The sequence below is a fragment of the Choloepus didactylus genome, chromosome 8, assembly GCF_015220235.1.
Source record: "Choloepus didactylus isolate mChoDid1 chromosome 8, mChoDid1.pri, whole genome shotgun sequence".
Lineage (NCBI taxonomy): Eukaryota > Metazoa > Chordata > Mammalia > Pilosa > Megalonychidae > Choloepus > Choloepus didactylus.
In genome coordinates this window covers 74,465,304-74,485,276 of record NC_051314.1, presented here as the reverse complement: position 1 = coordinate 74,485,276, position 19,973 = coordinate 74,465,304, and the positions used below count along the sequence as shown (strand labels likewise).

Sequence of the window (19,973 nt, the reverse complement as noted above, 5' to 3'; positions counted from 1 at the left end):
CCAGGTTTCGGGCGGAAGGAGTTGCTCTGGCTAAGAAAGCGAGCGAAAAATGGCGGCGGAAAGGCTGCTGTCCAGGATGTTGGGGCTGCTGCTTCTAGCGGTTCTGTTACCCGCAAGTTTGACCGGCGGTGTCGGGAGCCTGAACCTGGAGGAGCTGAGCGAGATGCGTTATGGGATCGAGATCCTGCCGTTGCCTATCATGGGGGGGCAGGTAAGGAGGCGTAGAGGTGGGCGAGGTTCTGGAGCAGAAGAGGAAGCGGAGAAGGGTAGAGGAAGGAGGGCAGCTGTGGAGTGTGAAGCAGGAGCCTAAGGAAAGTCTAGAAGAGTAGGTAGGAGGTTTACAGTGAGTCTTGGGCATCGAAGACTGAGCCTTATTCCTTGGGGCCGGGGACTGGAGGGGTGGGACTTCTCGCTGTCAGCCTCCAGGTTCCAGTTCCTGAAGGAAACACTCAGACTCCGCCCCCGCGGAGAAGTGGGTGTGTCCTCTCCCGTCACCCACGGCAGGAGGACTTGTACTTCATTCTCTCTCCGACTGGGCTTTTCCCGGGGTCTGAAGAGGGATCTCGTTGTTCTCCCTGATCCCAGCCTCTTTTCACCTCCCTGCTCCCCATCCCTCCCGTCTTCTTTCCCAGAGCCAGGCTTCAGACGTGGTGATTGTCTCCTCCAAGTACAAACAGCGCTATGAGTGTCGCCTGCCAGCTGGAGCCATTCATTTCCAGCGTGAAAGGGAGGAGGAGACACCTGCTTACCAAGGACCGGCAATCCCTGTGTTGTTGAGCCCGATGAAAGATGCTCCCTGCCTGCTGAAGGTGAAAGATCCTGGGATGGATGGAATGGGGGTGTGGGTACTAGGGATCCATCCTAGAGCTAAAGTGCTGGTGAATGAGGAGGGGTCTAGGGGACCTGTAGGAGTCCAGAAGGCAGTTGGAGTAGGCATATTTTACAGACAGGAAAAGAGCAAAGAATCCTGCAACCACTGATGACACTCTGCCAAACATAGAGGATTAGGATAGATCTTAGAATAAGGGTTAAACCAAGGTTGGTGGAAGGGGCTTCTCCTTAGAGAAGTCTTCCTTCTAAACCTTAGCCAAAGATGCCCGCTGCCCATCTCTCTCTGCCCCAATCTCCTATTTTATTTTCATCATAATAGTTTTTATCTTATTAACGGAATCATCAGTTTCTGTGTTTTTTGTTTTTTGTTTTTTGTTTGTTTTTTTTTTTTTTTTTTTTTTTTTCTGATTCCCTACACTGAAATGTAAGCTCCATGAGGTCAGGGAATTATCTTGTTAACAGCTGTATCCTTAGTTGTATCCCTAGAGTCTAGAAGAGTGAAAGGAATTTTGTAGAAGCTCAATTAATATTGAAGTTGGGGCATTGTATGCTTCCCTGGTCTGAGTGATTCAAGGATACCATGTTTTCTTATATTTATGAAAGACAAAAAAAGGATTTTTAAAAATATAAAAAAAGGGAGGAGGGGAAAGACTACAGGTAGAAAACAGATTTTAGAGGCATTTCTCTTGACTCACAGAAGGAAAACACCTTTCTCTTCTCACTGAGAGTGTGGAGAGTTAAGGAGATGAGAGGTTGTATGTCTTAGAGCAAGGAGAGACTGTAGTTCCCAGGAGAGACATCCCCAATCCATTCCTCTGACTGTTAATTTTTTAATTGTCAGACCAAGGACTGGTGGACATATGAATTCTGTTATGGACGCCACATCCAGCAGTACCACATGGAAGGTGACTACCTCCTACTTTCTCCCTAAGCCCTCACCAACATATCATGGAAGGTGACTTTCCTCCCCGGTCCTTGTACAGGGAGTAACAGTGCTTCACTGTGGTTTCTTTTTCAGATTCAGAGATCAAAGGTGAAGTCCTCTATCTTGGCTACTACCAATCGGCCTTCGACTGGGACGATGAAACAGCGAAGGTGTCTGGCCTGTGGAATTGGGTGGGAAGGGGGTCCTAGTGTAGACTGAGAGCTCTGACTAGAAGGGGTAGGTCAGGATTAGCTGCCCCATTTCTTGGGGCTTGGACAAAGTCGCCTGGGTCATGGATTCCCAAGGTCTCTAAGGTCCTTATAGGGGCACTGGAACATTCTTCCTCCTTGCTGTCTCTCACCCTCACTCCCTCTTGCCTCCTCTGCTCCCCAGGCCTCCAAGCAGCATCGCCTGAAGCGCTACCACAGCCAGACCTATGGGAATGGGTCCAAGTGCGACCTCAATGGGAGGCCCCGGGAGGCTGAGGTTCGGGTAAGTCTTGAAAGAGCGAAGTTGACACTCGCTCACGACAATTCAAATGCTAGGAGAAGGGCAGCATTGCATCTTATAGTCGAGAGGGTCTCGCCCAGACTCTAAACCCAAAGTTTGACTCATTTCCAGCTTCCAGCTGGATGTCACTGTCTGGATATCCAGATACACTTTGGGTCAACATTTCCCAAATCCTCCCCCTTGGTACCCCCCAACCATACTTACTCTTTTTTCCGTATCTCTCCTTTTTGTCATATTAGCTAGAGACCTACATCTCATCCTTGAATCTTCCTTCACCTTCAGTTCATCTGTCCTTTCTTCATTTCATGATTCTTCGGTGAATTCTTGCTGTGTGTAGGTACTGGGCTTGGCTCTGGGAGTACAGGACTCAGCAAACAGATGCAACACCTGCCCTCCTGGAATGCACAGTCTATAGGGGAAGACAGATGTTAACGAAAGAATCAGGAATGAGCTTATGACTACAAACTGAGAAGTGCTGTGAAGGAAAGGAATCTAGTTCTCTGAGTGTAAAAAACAAAGCCCATTCATTCTTCTTCTAGTTGTCTCTCAAAACTCCTCTTCATCCCTAGCTGGTACCTTCCTCTCCCACCTGCATCACTGATCACTGCCAATGGCTTCTTAATAAGTGTTCCTGATCTAGTGGTCCTTAACTTTGGTGGGGCAGGCAGGCACATGTATATGTTAGGAAAAGTTCCTCAGGTGATTCTAATGTGTATTCACACACACACACATACACACACACACCCGTAGAGAGGCACGCTACACTTACCAGAGTTATCTCTCTGTAGTAGGCATTTGCACATGCAGCAGTGGGCCAGTGAATGTTGAACACCCAGATTGCTGTGGAGGAAAAGCCCTGGTTTGTAGTGTTGCCAGTATCCGTGGTATAAATACTCCCACCATGGCTGGTTTCAGGTGATCATTGTGATGCCAACTGTTTCGCGAAATTCCCAAAAATTTACCAGTCGGGGCTCCTGTGGTCTCTTGTGAGCTGGGTTTGGTCCACCACCCATAAGCACCTGTCATTTGTTGGCACAGTCCTGGAAAACCTTCAATGGTTCTGCCTTTCCCAAAGGATAAGGTACAGAAGCCCCAACACAGACAAGGATGTTTGCAGTGGAGGTGGTGAGAAGTAGTTGGTTCTGGATATATTTTGAAGGATGGTAGAGCCAATAAGATTTGTTGATGGATTGGATGTGGGATGGAATCAAGGATGACTCCAAGGTTTTTAGCTTGAGTAACGGGAAGGATAGAATTGCCATTTGTTAAAGTGCCATGGAGAAGGCTTGGTGGGAGAGGAAATTAGGGGTTGGTTTAGACATATGAAGGTTGAGATGCCTATTAAACATCCAAGTGGTGATGTCCCATCGTTAGTTGACTCTGGGAGTCTGGATTTCAGAGGAAAGGTCTGGGCTGCAGACACAAATACCAACTTTCTGTCACACTGGCCGTCTTTCTGTTCTTTAAACCAGTAGTTCTCATTGTTCTCTCTGCCTAGAGCAGCAGACTTCCCACAGAGCTTTGACTATAACTCAGGTTATATTAAAAAATAACCTCCTCAGGGAGACCTAATGTAGACACATGTGCACATACACACACATCTCTGCCCTCATCCTAGTAAATATCTACAGTGTTTTGTAGTCTTCAAAGCAAGTATCATTACCTGAAATTATCTTATTTCAGTTTCATGTCTCTCTTCCTCCACTAGAATAAGTTCCAGAAAGGCAGGGGCAAAGTCTGTCTTGTTTTCTGCTTTATCCTTGGTACCTGAAATGGTGCCTAGCACCAAGTAAGTGCCCAGAGATTATTTGCTGAACAAATGGAATGAATGATCAGCCAGTTCAAATGTGGCCTTTCTTGACTAACCCAGAAAGTCAGTTGTGTTCCTTCAGTGCTTCATATACATAGATCCACATGCACACATATCCACAGGCACCCACACATGTGTGTAGCCTATTACAGCACTTCCTTCATTGTATTCTAATTATTTCTTTGTACCTACACTAGGCCAAGAATTGAGAGTAAAGACTGCATCTTCCTCATATTTATTTAACATATGCCCTGTGCCAAGCACCGTTTTAGAAACTGGGGACACAATGGTACCTGGGAGACCTGGTCCTGCTCTTAGCAGTCAGTTACAGCAAGCAGGATAAGGGATAAGTATTGTGACAGGGGAAAGTGCATTATCATATGGGAACACATAATAAAGGAACTAATGAGTCTAGGGTAACGGGGAGGCCTCTTGGAAAAAGTGACCTTTGAATTGACAGTTGAAGGATGAAGAGTTAGTCCAGCAGATGTAAAGTTTGGGAGAGGGGAAGAAGAGGGCATTCCAGATAGAAGGAGGCAAGAGGGAATGGCCTGACCCAGAAATGGATATTGACAGTGACTAGAGGGGAGAGTTGTGGGAAAAGGGAGTGTGGGAGATGAGGCCAAGCAGTTTTTAGGGGATAGGTTGTAAGTTCTGTAGCTATGTTGAAGACTTTGGGCAATCCGAGAGACAATGGGGAGCCCCTAGAATGTTTTAAGCAGAATGGGGACATACTCAGTTTTGGTTTTTGAAGGCTCATTTTGGCTAGAGTAGAGCAGATGCTTGGGAGACCAGTTAGGAGGCAATTGCAGTAACCCCAGTGAGAAATAAAGCTGGCCCATCAATGAAGAAAAGTGAATTTTTGGAGAGAAATTTAGGGGGCAAAATCAATAGAATGAGAGTGAGGAGTCAAGAATGATTCCCGAGTTTTTTACTTGGGCAATTTGATAGATGGTGGTTCCTGTTACTCAGATAAGTATCGTGGGAAGAGGAATAGGTTTGATGAAGGACAATGGTGAGTTTGGTTTTAAATATGATTATTTTAGTGGCTGTAGAGAATTCAAGAGGCTGTAGGATCTGTGGGTCTGGAGCTCAGGAGAGAGATCTGAACACAGAGGGAATCACCATCATATCATTGAAGCCATGGGTATGGATGAAATCCCCCAAAGAGTGGTGTAGAGTCAGCAAAGTGGGACAGAACTTTCAGGAAGCCATCATTGAAGGCATGGGAAGAAAAAGAAGGGGTCTGTGCCGGTTTGAGTGTATTGTGTCCCCCAAATGCCATTATCTTTGTGGTCTTGTGTGGGGCAGACCCTTGGGTGCTGGTTGAATTTGCTTGGAGTGTGCCCCACCCAGCTGTCAGTGATAATTTTGATGAGATGTTCCCATGGAGGCGTGGCCCCACCCATTTGGGGTGGGCCTTGATCGGTGGAGCTATATAAATGAGCTGACTCAAAGAGGAAAGAGAGTGCAGCTGGGAGTGATGTTTTGAAGAGAAGCAAGCTTGCTAGAAAGGAACGTCCTGGGAGAAAGCCGGGAGAAAGCTGTTTTGAGGCCGGAGCTTTGGAGCAGATGCCAGCTGCCTTCCAAGCTAGCAGAGGTTTTCCGGACGCCATGGCCATCCTCCGGTGAAAGTACCCGATTGCTGAGGTGTTACCTTGGATGCTTTGTGGCCTTAAGACTGTAACTGTGTAGTGAAATAAACCCCCGTTTTATGAAAGCCTATCCATCTCTGGTGTTTTGCATTCTGCAGCATTAGCAAACTAGGACAGATTTTGGTACCAGAAGTGGGGTGCTTTTGCTGCTGAGTTTGCAAATACCGAACATGTTGGAACGGCTTTTTAAATGGATAATGGGGAGTTTCTGGAAGAGTTGTGAGGAGCTTGATAGAAAAGGCCAAAACTGCTTTAAAGAGACTGTTTGTGGAAATATGGACTCTAAAGATACTTCTGACGAGGTGTTGAACAGAAATGGTGAATGTGTTGTTGTAAACTGGAAGAAAGGCGATCCTTGTTTTAAAGTGGCAGAGAATTTGGCAAAATTGAGTCCTGGTGTCAGATGGAAGGAAGAATTTAACAGTGACAACCTGGAATACTTAGCTGAGGAGATCTCCAGACTACGTGTGGAGGACGTAACCTGGCTTCTCCTTGCAGCTTATAGTAAAATGCGAGCAGAAAGAGATAAACTTAGAACTGAACTCTTGGGTTCAAAGAAACCAGAAGTTGATCGCTTGGAAAATTACGAGCTTCCAGGGGGTGGAATCCCTGAAGCTACAGCCCAACATGAGGATGTAACCAAACATGGAAGCCAGCCGCCATTTCAGTACAAGCCAAGATTGGAAAAGGAGTTATCCAGAAAGGATTTGTGGAAAGTCCTATTGTCTGATGGCTTTGACCCTTGCGTGCTTCATGCAAAGCCAACAGAATTTTTGCGAGATCTTTATAGACAGAGCCATTGCCGGTCTGGACTGGAGGAGACAGACAAGGAAAAAATTAAAGGAAAAATCTCTTCAAAGACAGAGCCATGGAGGTTGAGGTCTGGAGTCAGGAGGTCTCGGGCTGGGAGAGCGGAGCAGCCCACATGCATGGAAAGGGTGAGTTTGCCCTGGAGGTCGAGGGCGGGCTTTCCGCCTCGATGCTCTGGAAGTTTTGCCACCTCAGGTCCCAAAGAGGTTGGAGCACATTCCCAGGGAATTGGGGAGAGCCTGGCTGCCACCACACTGTTCTGAAGGGGTTGAGCGTGTGACCCGGAGATGGAAGGGAATCCGGGAGCTGCCCCGATGTTTGAGGAGGGTGGGGCCGAGAAGGTGGTCTCCCCAATGTGTGGAAATGTTGGAGCACTCACCTAAGTGTTTGGAGAGGAACGGGCTGCAGAAAAGGCCCTTGGGAAGGGTTAGGCTCCCACTCTCTCAAGCCCCAAGGATGCAACGTTGTTCTATAAATGACTCTCAGACTCTGAAATCTAATGAAGTCTGTCCTGCAGGTTTTAAGAACTGTTTTGGTCCTGTTAACCCTGTTTTCCTTACTGTTTCTCCTTATGGCAATGGAAATGTTTATCCTATGAATGTCCCTCCTTTGTATATTGGAAGCATATAACTTGTTCTAAGTCCAAAGATCCAAAGCTAAAGGAGAATTATGCCTTAGGGCTGACCATGCCTATAATTGATTTTGATGGGATCTTGTACTTAACTTTTGGTTCTGAAATGATTTAAGTTTTTGTGATAGTGTGATGGAATGAATATATTTTGTATTTGGAAAGATAATGTCATTTTGGGGTCCAGGGGGTGGAATGTGCCGGTTTGAGTGTATTGTGTCCCCCAAATGCCATTATCTTTGTGGTCTTGTGTGGGGCAGACCCTTGGGTGCTGGTTGAATTTGCTTGGAGTGTGCCCCACCCAGCTGTCAGTGATAATTTTGATGAGATGTTCCCATGGAGGCGTGGCCCCACCCATTTGGGGTGGGCCTTGATCGGTGGAGCTATATAAATGAGCTGACTCAAAGAGGAAAGAGAGTGCAGCTGGGAGTGATGTTTTGAAGAGAAGCAAGCTTGCTAGAAAGGAACGTCCTGGGAGAAAGCCGGGAGAAAGCCGTTTTGAGGCCGGAGCTTTGGAGCAGATGCCAGCTGCCTTCCAAGCTAGCAGAGGTTTTCCGGACGCCATTGGCCATCCTCCGGTGAAAGTACCCGATTGCTGAGGTGTTACCTTGGATGCTTTGTGGCCTTAAGACTGTAACTGTGTAGTGAAATAAACCCCCGTTTTATGAAAGCCTATCCATCTCTGGTGTTTTGCATTCTGCAGCATTAGCAAACTAGGACAGGGTCCTTGCCAAGGAGATTGAGAAGATGGGGCCAAGAGTGACATGGAGCCTGGGAAGGACATATTTCAAAAAGAGCCTGGTCCGTGGTGTTTGCTGCGTCTGAGCCATCAAGGAATAGGAGGATTAAAAACTGCTTGTGGGTGATCATGGGAATTATTGTTTTAATAAAAGTAAAGCATGCACATGGAAATAAAAATTCAGACAGTAGGGAAAGGAACCGAATGAAAAGGGTAAGTCCTCTACTTCCACTCACCCTTGACAGTCCTTTTGTTGGGCTTCATGACAAAGGTCATTGGTGATCTTTGCTAGAGCAGTTTCAATGGAGTGGTGAAGATGAGGTGTTGAGGAAAGTGCTGAAGAAGTGAAAACCTTGGAAGAGGTTTGGATTATGATGGGGAGGGAAAAGGTGAGCATTAGAGCGGCTGTGCGGTTTGGGAGGGAGGTACTTTTCTGTTATGTGTGTGTGTGTGTGTGTGTGTGTGTGTGTTAAGATGGGAAGAGACTGGAACATGTTTAAATGCTGTTGGGTGGACCCTGTAGAGAGGAGAGGTTGAGGTACAAGAGAAGGGATGGGAAGAAAACGTGGCCAGGGCTGGGATGCAGAACACGGAGAGCAATCATCCTCAGGAGGGGGACTCCCAGGGTTGTAACTAGACTAGTAAAGAAAGTGTATTTGCCAGTGAGTTTGGAAGTTTTGATGGCAGAGATTTGAGAGCCTTTCTGTCTGGTTACCTCGCATTTTTAGTTCTTATGTCCTGATGAACATCCCAAATATCTGCCCACTCCAGGGTAGGCATGGTGAAGTTTCCTCGCTCTGATGCTCCTTAGGAAGAACAGTGTCTTAGTTTGCTAATGCTGCAGAATGCAAAACACCAGAGATGGATAGGCTTTTATAAAATGGGGGTTTATTTCACTACACAGTTACAGTCTTAAGGCCACAAAGCATCCAAGGTAACACCTCAGCAATCGGGTACCTTCACCGGAGGACGACCAGTGGTGTCCGGAAAACCTCTGTTAGCTAGGAAGGCAGATGGCATCTGCTCCAAAGCTTCGGCCTCAAAACGGCTTTCTCCCAGGACGTTCCTTTCTAGCAAGCTTGCTTCTTTTCAAAACATCACTCCTAGCTGCACTCCGTTCAGTCTCTTTGAGTCAGCATGTTTTATATGGCTCCACTGATCAAGGCCCACCCTGAATGGGTGGGGTCACACCTCCATGGGAGTATCCCACCAAAGTCACCACCCACAGCTGGGTGGGGCACATTCCAAGCAAATCTAACCAGCACCAAAAAGTCTGTCCCACAAGACCACAAAGATAATGGCATTTGGGGGACACAATAGATTCAAACCAGCACAAACAGTGTATGTGGTCTTTGCTAAAAGTGCAGTCTCTGTGGGGGATGAGAACAACTGGTTAAGCATCTGGAATTAATTTTGGATCCCTATCTCAGTTCTTACAGTAAGTGAGATTTCAGAAAGATCACAATTTTTTTTCTTCTAATTTTTAAAAAACTTTTAATTTTGAAATACTTTCAAATTAACAGGACAGTAAATAATACAAATTCCATACAGAGAACTCCAACATACCCACCCCCCGATACCCAGATCCACCAATTTTAACATTTTTCCACATTTGCCGTTATCATTCTATCAGTCTGTTTTCTGAACATGAGTATAGGTTGTCTATATCATGCTCCCTGAACACTTACTAATGCCATGTACATTTCCTAAGAACAAGGAAATTCACTTATGTAACAACCTTAAGTGCAGTTATCAAGTTCAAGAAATTTAACATTCATATAAAACTTAGTCTACATCCCGATTTTTTCATAGGTTCCAGTAATGTCCCTTTAAGCCTTTTCTGCTCCCTTGCTAGATCCCGTCCAGGATCATGTATTGCCTTTAATTGTCAAACTCATTGTCTCATTAGTTTTTTTTTTATTAATTGTGGAAGCATATATATAATGTGAACTTTTCAGTTTCAACCATTCCCAAGCATCCCATTCATTGGGATTAATCACATTCACAATCTCACGATACTCTTACCACCTTCCATTACTAAAACTTTCCCTTCTCTACAAACAGAAACCCTACACCCATTATGCATTGACTTTGCATTCCCCCTGCCCTCCATCCCTGTGACCTGTAGTCTATGAGCTTGCATATTCTCCAATATTTTCTTTGTAGAAAATACATGGGGGCTTAAATTTAACATTCTAAATCTATAATGAATTTCCTTGATCATCTCATAATTTTTTTTATATGGTTGATTTATTTGAATCATAATCCAAATGAGGTCCATATGCTACCATATTTGGTTATTATGGCTCTTAAGTCTCCTTTAATCTATGAATAGCCCCTCCATCTTTTTTTTTTTTTCTTTTTAATTTCCTTGTACTTTGTTGAAGAAACTGGTTTCCATAGTCTAATTTTACTGATTGCATCCCCAGGGTAATTTTTTAATATGATTTTATTGAGATATACTTACACACCACACAGTCATCCAAAGTGTACAATCAGTTTTTTGAACATTTTCATTACTACAAAAAATAAAACTAAAAATAGGAATAAAAATAAAAATAACAGTAAAAAAGAACACCCAAAACATCTCATACTCCTCCCCCCTCCCATATTATTCATTTACTTTTGTCTCCCTTTTTTCTACTCATCTGCCCATACACTGGATAAAGGGAGTGTGAACCACAAGGTTTTCACAATCACACAGTGTTCCAGTTTGCTAATGCTGCTGTTTCGCAAAACACCAGAGATGGATTGGCTTTTATAAAGGGGATTTATTTGATTACACAGTTACAGTCTTAAGGCCGTAAAGTGTCCGAGGTAAGGTATCAACAATTGGGTTCCTCACTGAAGGATGGCCATTGGTGTCCGGAAAACCTCTGTTAGCTGGTAAGGCACATGGCTGGTATCTGCTTGCTCCCAGGTTGCGTTTCAAAATGGCATTCTCCAAAATGTTGCTTTTGGGGCGTTTTGTCCTCTCTTAGCTTCAGCTCCTCTTCAAAGTGTCACCCTCAGTTGCTCTCCAAAATGTCACACAGCTGCTCTGCATCTGGGCCTGTGTGGCTCATTTTAAAGTACTCCCATGATCCAATAAAGACCTACCCTGGACGGGTGGGGCAATGCCACCAAAGAAATAATCCAGTGAAAGGTCTCACTCACAGTTGATTGAGTCACATCTCCATGGAAATACTGAACCAATAGGTTCCAACCTAATCAACACTAATAAGTCTGCCCCTACAAGATTGCCTCAAAGAACATGGAGTTTTGGGGGACATAATACATCCAAACTGGCACACACAGTCACACTATATAAGCTATATAATTATATGATCGTCTTTCAGAATCAAGGATACTGGATTGCAGTTCAACAGTTTCAGGTATTTTCTTATAGCTATTCTAATACACTAAAAACTAAGAAGGGATATCTATATAATGTATAAGAATAACCTCCAGAATGACCTCTCGGCTCCATTTGAGATCTCTCAGCTACTGAAACTTTATTATGTTTAATTTCTTGTCCCCCTTTTGGTCAGGAAGGCTTTCTCAATCCCGCAATTCCAGGTCCAGGCTCATCCCCAGGAGTCTTGTCCCACATTTCCAGAGAGATTTACACCCCTGGGAGTCATGTCCCATGTAGCGGAGAGGGCAGTGAGTTTACCAGCCAAGTGGGCTTAGAGAGAGACCACATCTAAACAACACTTTTAGCAATAGACCACACACACTGTTCTTCCTAAGGAAAGTTCTCTGGAGGTGACTCAGGCACCATTATAAGCAGGCTTAGCCTCTCCTTTGCAGTAACAAGCTTCATGAGGGCAAACCCCAAGATCGAGGGCTTGGCCTACTACAACAGTAGTCCCCAATCCTTACAAGAATATCAGGAATTCCCCAGGTGGGGAAGTTTAATGTTTCCACATTTTCCCCCAGGCCCTCAAGGGGGCTTTGCAAACACTTTTTATTCTCTGCCCAGATTACTCTGGGATGTGTCAGGGTTTTATGCTAACCTGTACAAACCAACCTGATCTCACTCCCTGTTCAAGGTTCCATGTTATTATGGTGTTTGAATTTTGATTCAAGTTAACATATACTGTGCTACAGAAAATACAAATTTTGCACCAAATAAACATCTCTTCCTTTGGTCTCACACAGAAGTTGAGGTTTTAAAACACAGTCAGTATCATCCTTTTCCCTTTAGTCTGGTTTACCTTAGATCTAATCAAGTCCATTTTGTTTATATCTCTAATTGAAGTCTGATCTCTTTTTCAGCTTTTTAACATATGCTGTATGGGTTAATGCTGACTTTCATAGCTGCTGAACTCTGGCTCTGAGACTCAGGTGTCACACAGATAACTGAAGTTCCAGGGACAGACCAGGTTATACAAAAATAGCTCAGCATCTCAGAATTTAGAGACAACCATTACAACTCAGGAATAGATGTGGCTGCTGTAAGACGTTACAATCTGGGACCCTTTACCATAAGCCTTCCCCTGATAACCTATGTTCTCAGATTCAATTCTTAGAGTTTGCATATTTTAGTTAGTCCGCATTTGTGAGGCATTATAATGTTTGTTTTTTCAATTCTGGCTTATTTCTCTCAACATACTGTCCTGAAGGTCCATTCACCTGGTTGCATACCTCACAACTTCATTTCTTCTTGCCACCGCTCAGTATTCCATTGTATGTGTACCCCATATTTCTCCATTCTGTTTATCAGCCAATGTACCCTTAGGCCACTTCCACCCATTGCAAATCATTAATTCTGCTGCCATAAACATCAGTGTGCAATGTCTTCTCATGTCCCTGCTCTCAGTTCTTCCAAGTATATACCCAGTAATGGGGTTGCAGGACCATATGGCAACCCCAGAGTTAGCTTCCTGTGGAACCACCACACTGCCCTCCAGGTGGGCTGTGCCATTCTACTTCCCTACCAACAGAACAGGTACATCCCTCTCTCCACATTTTCTCCAGCACTTTTATCTCTCTCTTTATTTTTTTAACAGTTTTATTCACACACCATACAATCCACCCTAAGTAAACAATCAGTGATTTGCAGTTTAATCACATAATTATGCATTCACCACCACAATCTATATGAGGACATTTCCATTTCTTCCCCAAAGAAAGAGGAAAAGGAGAAAAAAAAATGAAGAATAAAAATACACAAGATAGAAGAAAAATAGAAAGAAAATACAATGAAAAGTTCAGACAACACCACCACCACCAAGAATCCCATATCACTCCTTTATATCCCCCTTTTAAAGACATTTGGCTTTGATATATTGCCTTTGTTACAATTAGTGGAAGCATCTTACAATGTTACCATTAACTATAGACTCTAGTTTGCAGCAATTGTATTTTTCCCCCTATAACATACAATTTTCAACACCTTGCAATGTTGACATTCATTTGTTCTCCCTCATTTAAAAACATTCTTATGTTTGTACATTTAATCACCATCATTCGCTAAGTTATATAATCCCAGTCTTTATCTTTTATCTTTCCTTCTGGTGTCATACATGCCCTTAGCCTTCCTCTTTCAACCATACTCATACTCATCTTTGTTCAGAGTACTTTCAATATTGTTTTACCATTACACACTTTTATGCTATCCATTCCATTTCTGAATCTATAGAATCAATCCTGTTGAATCTTCTGTTATCAAATGCCCAATCTCTAACCTCTTTCTATCTCCTGATAACCTGTGTTCTCAACTCTCAAATTTCACTCATCTATGTTAGTCCATATTAGTGAGACCATACAGTACCCTTACTGATAGTCTTCATTTCTTCACTCTTCTCCAAACCTCTCTCTCCTGTCTTTTCCTATCTGCCTGTAGTGTTCACTTTAGCATTCTTGTAGAGCAGGTATCTTGTTCACAAACTGTCTGTGTCTGTTTGTCTGAAAATATTTTAAATTCTCCCTCATTTTTGAAGGACAGTTTTGCTGGATATAGAATTCTTGGTTGGCAGTTTTTCTCTTTCAGTATCTTAAATATACTATTATATCACTGCCTCCTCGCCTCCATAGTTTCTACTGAGAAATCCACACATAGTCTTATCGAGCTTCCTTTGTATATGATGGATCACTTTTCTCTTGCTGCTTTCAGAATTGTCTCTTTGTCTTTGACATTTGATGGTCTGATTTTTAAGTGTCTTGGAGTTGGTCTGCTTGCATCGTTTCTCTTTGGGGTACATTGTACTTCTTGGATCTGTAATTTTGTGTCTTTCATAAGACATGAGAATTTTTCAGTGATTATTTCCTCCATTATTGTTTCTGCCCCTTTTCCCTTCTCTTCTCCTGGGACACCCATGACACATATATTTGTGTGCTTCATGTTGTCATTCAATTTCCTGAGAACTTGCTCATATTTTTCCATTCTTTTCCCTATTTGTTCTTTTGTGTGTAAGATTTCAGATGTCCTGTCCTCTAGTTCCTGAATCCTTTCTTCAGCTTCTTCAAATATGCTGTTGTATGTCTCCATTGTGTTTGTTATCTCTTGTATTGTGCCTTCCATTCCCATAAGTTCTGCCAGTTGTTTTTTTTCAAACTTTTGAGTTCTTCCTTATGTTTGCCCAATGTCTTCTTTATCCTCCATCTCTTTTGCTATATCTTCCCTCAACTTGCTGGTTTGGTTTTTGAATTGATTTAGCATATTTGTTTGAAGATCTTTAATTAGTTGTTTCAACTCCTGTATCTCATTTCAAGTGTAAGTTTCTTCCTTTGACTGGGCCATATCTTCATTTTTCTTAGTGTGATTCATAACTTTTTGTTATCTAGGCATCTGGTTTCTTTGATTACCCCAATCAGATTTTTCCAGACCACACGGCCCCAGGTCTCAGGAGGAGGCTGTATTCAGTATCAGGTTTCTCTGGGGGTGAGACCCAGGAGATTGTCACACTTTCCTGTGAGGCCTCTAGACTCTGTGTTTCTCCTATCCTGCCCAGCAGGTGGTGCTTGTCAGTCCACAGCTCCTCACTGGCATAAAGAGGTGTGGTCCCTTTAATTCTCAGTGGAGCTTGTCCTGGCCAGGGGCCAAGGGTGTCAGAAGCCAAGCTTAAGCTGTTTATGTTTTGTTTCCCTACCCCCCCCCCACCAGGCCCTGGGGTCTGAGTTCTCTGAGGGAGGGCCGCCACTTGAGCCTCCCCCCCCCTCCTTAGGGAAGATAAGCCCTTTAGGGAATTATCTTCCACACTTGAGTTTTTCCTTTGACTCTCTGACCATCTTAACTCTACCCTTGCCTGGGTCAGTGCTGCCAATTGAAACTGCCTGAGGCTTTCTTTAATAAGCTACTTAGAAAGAGAGAAGGAAAAAAAAGGAAAAAGAAGTCCCCTTTTCAGAGCCAGTTCCCAGCTCTCTAGTTCACCAGGCAAGAACCAGAGTTGGTACCTGGTTCTGTGTGCCCCTGGTTCTGTGTGCCCCTTTTCTTGGGATACAGCCCTTTTCCAGTATTTGGAGCTCAGTGGACTCCAAGACCCTCTGTTTTTATTTATTTATGTATTTTTTTTCCCATCAGCCCCACCTCCTCTCTGCCAGGGGAAAACTCCTGGTTCCTCTCTTGCTTGCTCCGAGTTTATCTTTGCTGGTAGTGTGTATTCAGTAGTCCAAATTTGTTAATTAAAACTGCAATTGGAGCTTGGTTGAGCTACATTCCCTTGCTCCTGGCAGGGACTGCTTCTTTTTCCCACAATGATGTTTTCTAACTCAGCCTGCTGTGTTGGTGGGGGAGGGGCGCCAGCTCCACAGTTTGGGGAACTTTACATACAGTTCTGTGCTGCGATCTCAGCCGTCCCACCCATTCCAGACTGGTGTACGATGTGTATTTGTTTATGGGTGTCCCCCATCAGTTGTTCCAGACTAGTTTGTAATTATTCCTGGCTATTTACTAGTTGCTCTAGGGAACTAACTAAATTCCACACCTCCCTATGCCACCATCTTGCCCTGCTTCCCCAGGGTATTTTTTAATGTGTTCCTTTGTCCCCCTATGTTTTCTGTAAGTTGGTGGTTAGATCTAGAGGCTTGATCAGATAAGAATTGCCTGCAATTCTAAAATTCTCTTCCTCATAAATTGAACCTTTTAACTTTATGAAGTGAACTTATTTAAATTTAGTAATTTTTTTTACTTAAAGTCTATTTTGTGAGATATTAATACAGCTATAACAACTTTCATTGAGTTACTATTTGTTTATTATATTTTTCTATCCTTTTACTTTCATCCATTCTGTATCCTTATGTTTTAAATGTTTTCTAAATAGCATAGAGTTGTTTGTTTGTTTTTTTTAAATTTAACAGGTCTGACAGTATTCTTAACTAAAATATTTCATCCATTTACATCTATTCTATGTATATATATTTGGATTTTTAGCTAACATTTATTTTATGCTGTCTGTCTCACTTATTCAGTTTCTGCCACCTTTTTCCCTCATCTAGGTTAAAAGTTATGCACAGTGTTTCATTTTTTTTTTTTGCTTTTTTTTAACAACAGAATAATCAAGAGATAATTCACATACCATACGATTCACCTATTTAAAGGGTGCAGTTCTGTGGTTTTTTAGTTCACAGAGTTGTGCCACCATCACTACAATCTATTTTAGAATATTTTCATCACCCCAAAAGGAAGCTCCATACCCATTAGCAGTCACTCCCTGTTAGCTCCTAACCCCAACCCTACTTCCAGTGCTAGCAACCTTTGGTCTGTTCTCCATCTCTATAGATTTACCTATTCTAGACATTTCATATAAATGGTATCATACAGTAGCTGGTGTTTTGCGACTGGCCTCTTTCACTTAGCATATGTTCAAGGGTCATCCATGTGTAGCATATATCAGTACTTCATTGCATTTAATTGCTGAATAGTATTCCTCATTTTATATATTCATCCATTCATCAGATGGTTGTTTCCACTTTTTGCCTATTATGAATAATGCTGCTGTGAATATTTGTATAAAAGGTTTTGTGTGGATACAGGTTTTCATTTCTCTTGGTTGTATACCTAGAATTGCTAGGTCATATGGTAATCCTATGTTTTACCTTAAGAAGAACTGCCAGAGTGTTTTCCAAGGTGGCTGCACCATTTTACAGTCTCACTGGTAGTGTATGAGGGTTTCGATTTCTCCACATTCTTGCCACACTTTTTACTGTCTATTTTTTTTATTGTTGTAGCCATCCTATTGGGTATGAAATGGTAACTCACATGCATTTAATTTTCATTTTATGTTGAGCATTTTTTCATGTGCTCATTAGCAACTTGTCTATCTTCTTTGGAAAAATGTCTGTTCGTATCCTTTGTCCATTTTATAATTAGATTGTATTTTTATTATTGAATTTTAAGATTTCTTTATATATTCTGGATGTAAGTCCCTTAACGGATACATGATTTGCCAATATTTTTTTCCATTCTGTAGGTTGTCTTTATATCTTCTTGATGTAAACATCTTGTAGTACAGAAGGTTTTAATTTTGATGAAGCTTAATTTATGTATTTTTTTTCTTTTGTTACTTGTGCTTTGGTCATATCCAAGAAACCATTGCCTCATTCAAGGTCATGAAAATTTATACCTATGTTTTTCCTGAGTTTTATAGTTGTAGCTCTTGCATTTAGATCTCTGATCCATTCTGAGTTAATTTTTGTATATGATGTGGGTTAGGAATCCACCTCTATTATTTTCCATGTGTATATCCATTTGTCCTACCACCATTTGTTGAAAAAGTTTTTCTTTTCTCAATGAATTGTCTTGGCATTCTTGTTGAAAATCAATTATTGACAAATATGAGGGCTTATTTCTGAATTCTCAGTCCTATTCCATTGATCCATATGTCCATCTTTAGGCTGGTACCACACTGTCTTGATTACTGTAGCTTTATAGTAGGTTTTGAAATTGGGAAGTGTGAGTCCTCCAACTTTGTTCTTTTTCAAGATTATTTTGGCTATTCTCCCTCCCTTGAATTTACATATAAATTTCAGCATCAGCTTTTTAATACCTGTACAGAAGCCAACTGGACTATTTATGAGGACTGCACTGAATCTGAATATCAATTTGGCGAGTATGCCATCTTAACAATTTTGTCTTCCAACCCATGGACATGATATGGTTTTCCATATATTTAGATCTTCTTTAATTTCTTTTAACTATGTTTTGTATTTTTCAGAGCATAAGTTTTACACTTCTTTTGTTAAATTTGTTCTTAAAACTTTTTGATGCTATTCAAAATGAAATTGCTTTCTTAATTTCATTTTTGGATTGTTCATTCCAAGTGTAAGACATACAATTGATTCTTGACTATCAATCTTGTGTCCTGAAACCTTGTTGAGCTCATTTATTAGTTTTAATTTTCCTTCAGTGGATTCATTAGGATTTTCTATATACAAGATCATGTTATCTACAAATACAGTGTTAAACCAACTTTGCGTATCTGGGGTAAAATTCACATGGTCTTAGTTTTTCATTCTTTTTATATGTTGTTGAATTCAGTATTTTGTTGAGGATTTTTGGATTTATATTCATAGGAGATCTTGGTCTTTAATTTTCTTGTGATGCCTTTGTCAGGTTTTGGCATCAGGTAATACTGGCCTCACAGAATGAGTTGGGAAGTGTTTCCCCCTCTTCTATTTTTTTGGAAGAGTTTGTGGAAAATTGGTATTAATTCATTATCTTAGTTTGCCAGGGCTGCTATAACAAGTACCACACACTGGTTGGCTTAACGACAGAAATTTATGGTCTCACAGTTTCAGAAGCTACAAGTCCAGACTCAAGGCAGGGGCAAGGCCCTGCTTTCTCCCTGAAGTCTGTTGTGTTCTAGCCCTGGCTTGCCGTAGCCCCTGGTGGTTCCTTGGCTTGCATCTCTGGCTCCCATCACATGGCAAATGTCCTTGGTTTCCTCCTGTGTTTTGCTGAGTTCTAGCTTTTTATCTAACCTCCAGTAATACATATTAATTCCCACTCTTATTCAGTTTGGCCACATCTCAATAGGATCTTAGAAGATTCTGTTCATAAATGAGTTCACGTCTTACCTGATGATACATCTTCAAAGGCTCCTGTTTACAAATGGGTTTACACCCACAGGAATGTGGTATAAAATTAAGAACATGTCTTTGAAGGGGATACATAATGCAATCTATTACATTCTTTTTAAAATGTTTGGTAGAATTCACCAGTGAAGTCTTCCAGCCTGGGATTTAAAAAAAACTTCTTTATTTTTATTTGTGTTTTTAATTTAAAAATTTTTTATTATGGTAACATTTATATATAACATAAATTTTGCCATATTAACCATTTTTAAGTAAACAATTCAGTGGTATTAATTGCATTTACAATGTTGTGCTACCATCAACACCATCCATTACCAAAACTTTTCATCACCCCAACAGAAACTCTGTATCCATTAAGCACTAACTCCCCATTCATTCCTCCCCTCAACCCCTGTTAACTGTAATCTACTTTCTCTCTCTCTGAATTTGCTCGTTCTAGATATTTCACCTAAGTGGACTCAAACAATATTTGTTCTTTTGTGTCTGTGGGCTTTTTGTATGTGGGTAGTATTTTGATGACTAATTCAATCTACTTGTTATAGGTCTATTCAGATTTTCTATTCTTTTTGAGACGGTTTTGGTGGTTTGTGTCTTTCTAGGAATTTTTCTATTTCATCTAAGTGATCTAAGTTGTTGACATATAGTTGCTCATAGCATTCCTTTATTAGCATTTTTATTTCTGTAATTCCTCTCTTTCATTCTTAATTGTAGTAATTTGAATCTTCTTTCTTTTCTTGGTCATTGTAGCTAAAGGTTTATCAATTTTGCTAATTTTTTCAAAGAATCAACTCAAAGTGTTTTCTAATTTTCTAGTAATTTCCTCTCTGACATAGTTAGAAGTATGTTCTTTAATTTCCACATATTTGTAAATTTCACAGATTTCTTTCAGTTATTTATTTCTAGTTTCATTCCATTGTAGTTGGAGAAAATGCTTTGTATGATTTAATCCTTTTACGTTTACTGAGGCTTGTTTTGTGGCCTAGCACATGATGTATCCTGGAGAATGTTCCATGTGCCTGTGAGAAGATTGTGTATCCTGCTGTTGT

At 41.7% G+C, this 19,973-nt stretch overlaps 1 protein-coding gene across 4 annotated transcripts in view; it reads left to right on the top strand.

The window, feature by feature from the left end:
• Positions 1-19,973, top strand: part of OS9 (OS9 endoplasmic reticulum lectin) — a 39,981-nt gene continuing 20,008 nt past the window's right edge. For 2 of the 4 annotated variants that reach the window (XM_037848119.1, XM_037848118.1), the window contains exons 1-5: positions 1-211; positions 633-809; positions 1,673-1,736; positions 1,850-1,926; positions 2,150-2,248. In XM_037848119.1, the coding sequence (XP_037704047.1) occupies positions 50-211; positions 633-809; positions 1,673-1,736; positions 1,850-1,926; positions 2,150-2,248 (579 nt within the window). In that variant the 5' untranslated portion in view covers positions 1-49. The remainder of the gene's footprint in view (positions 212-632; positions 810-1,672; positions 1,737-1,849; positions 1,927-2,149; positions 2,249-19,973) is intronic. The other 2 variants (XM_037848117.1, XM_037848116.1) reach the window with 1 other exon arrangement.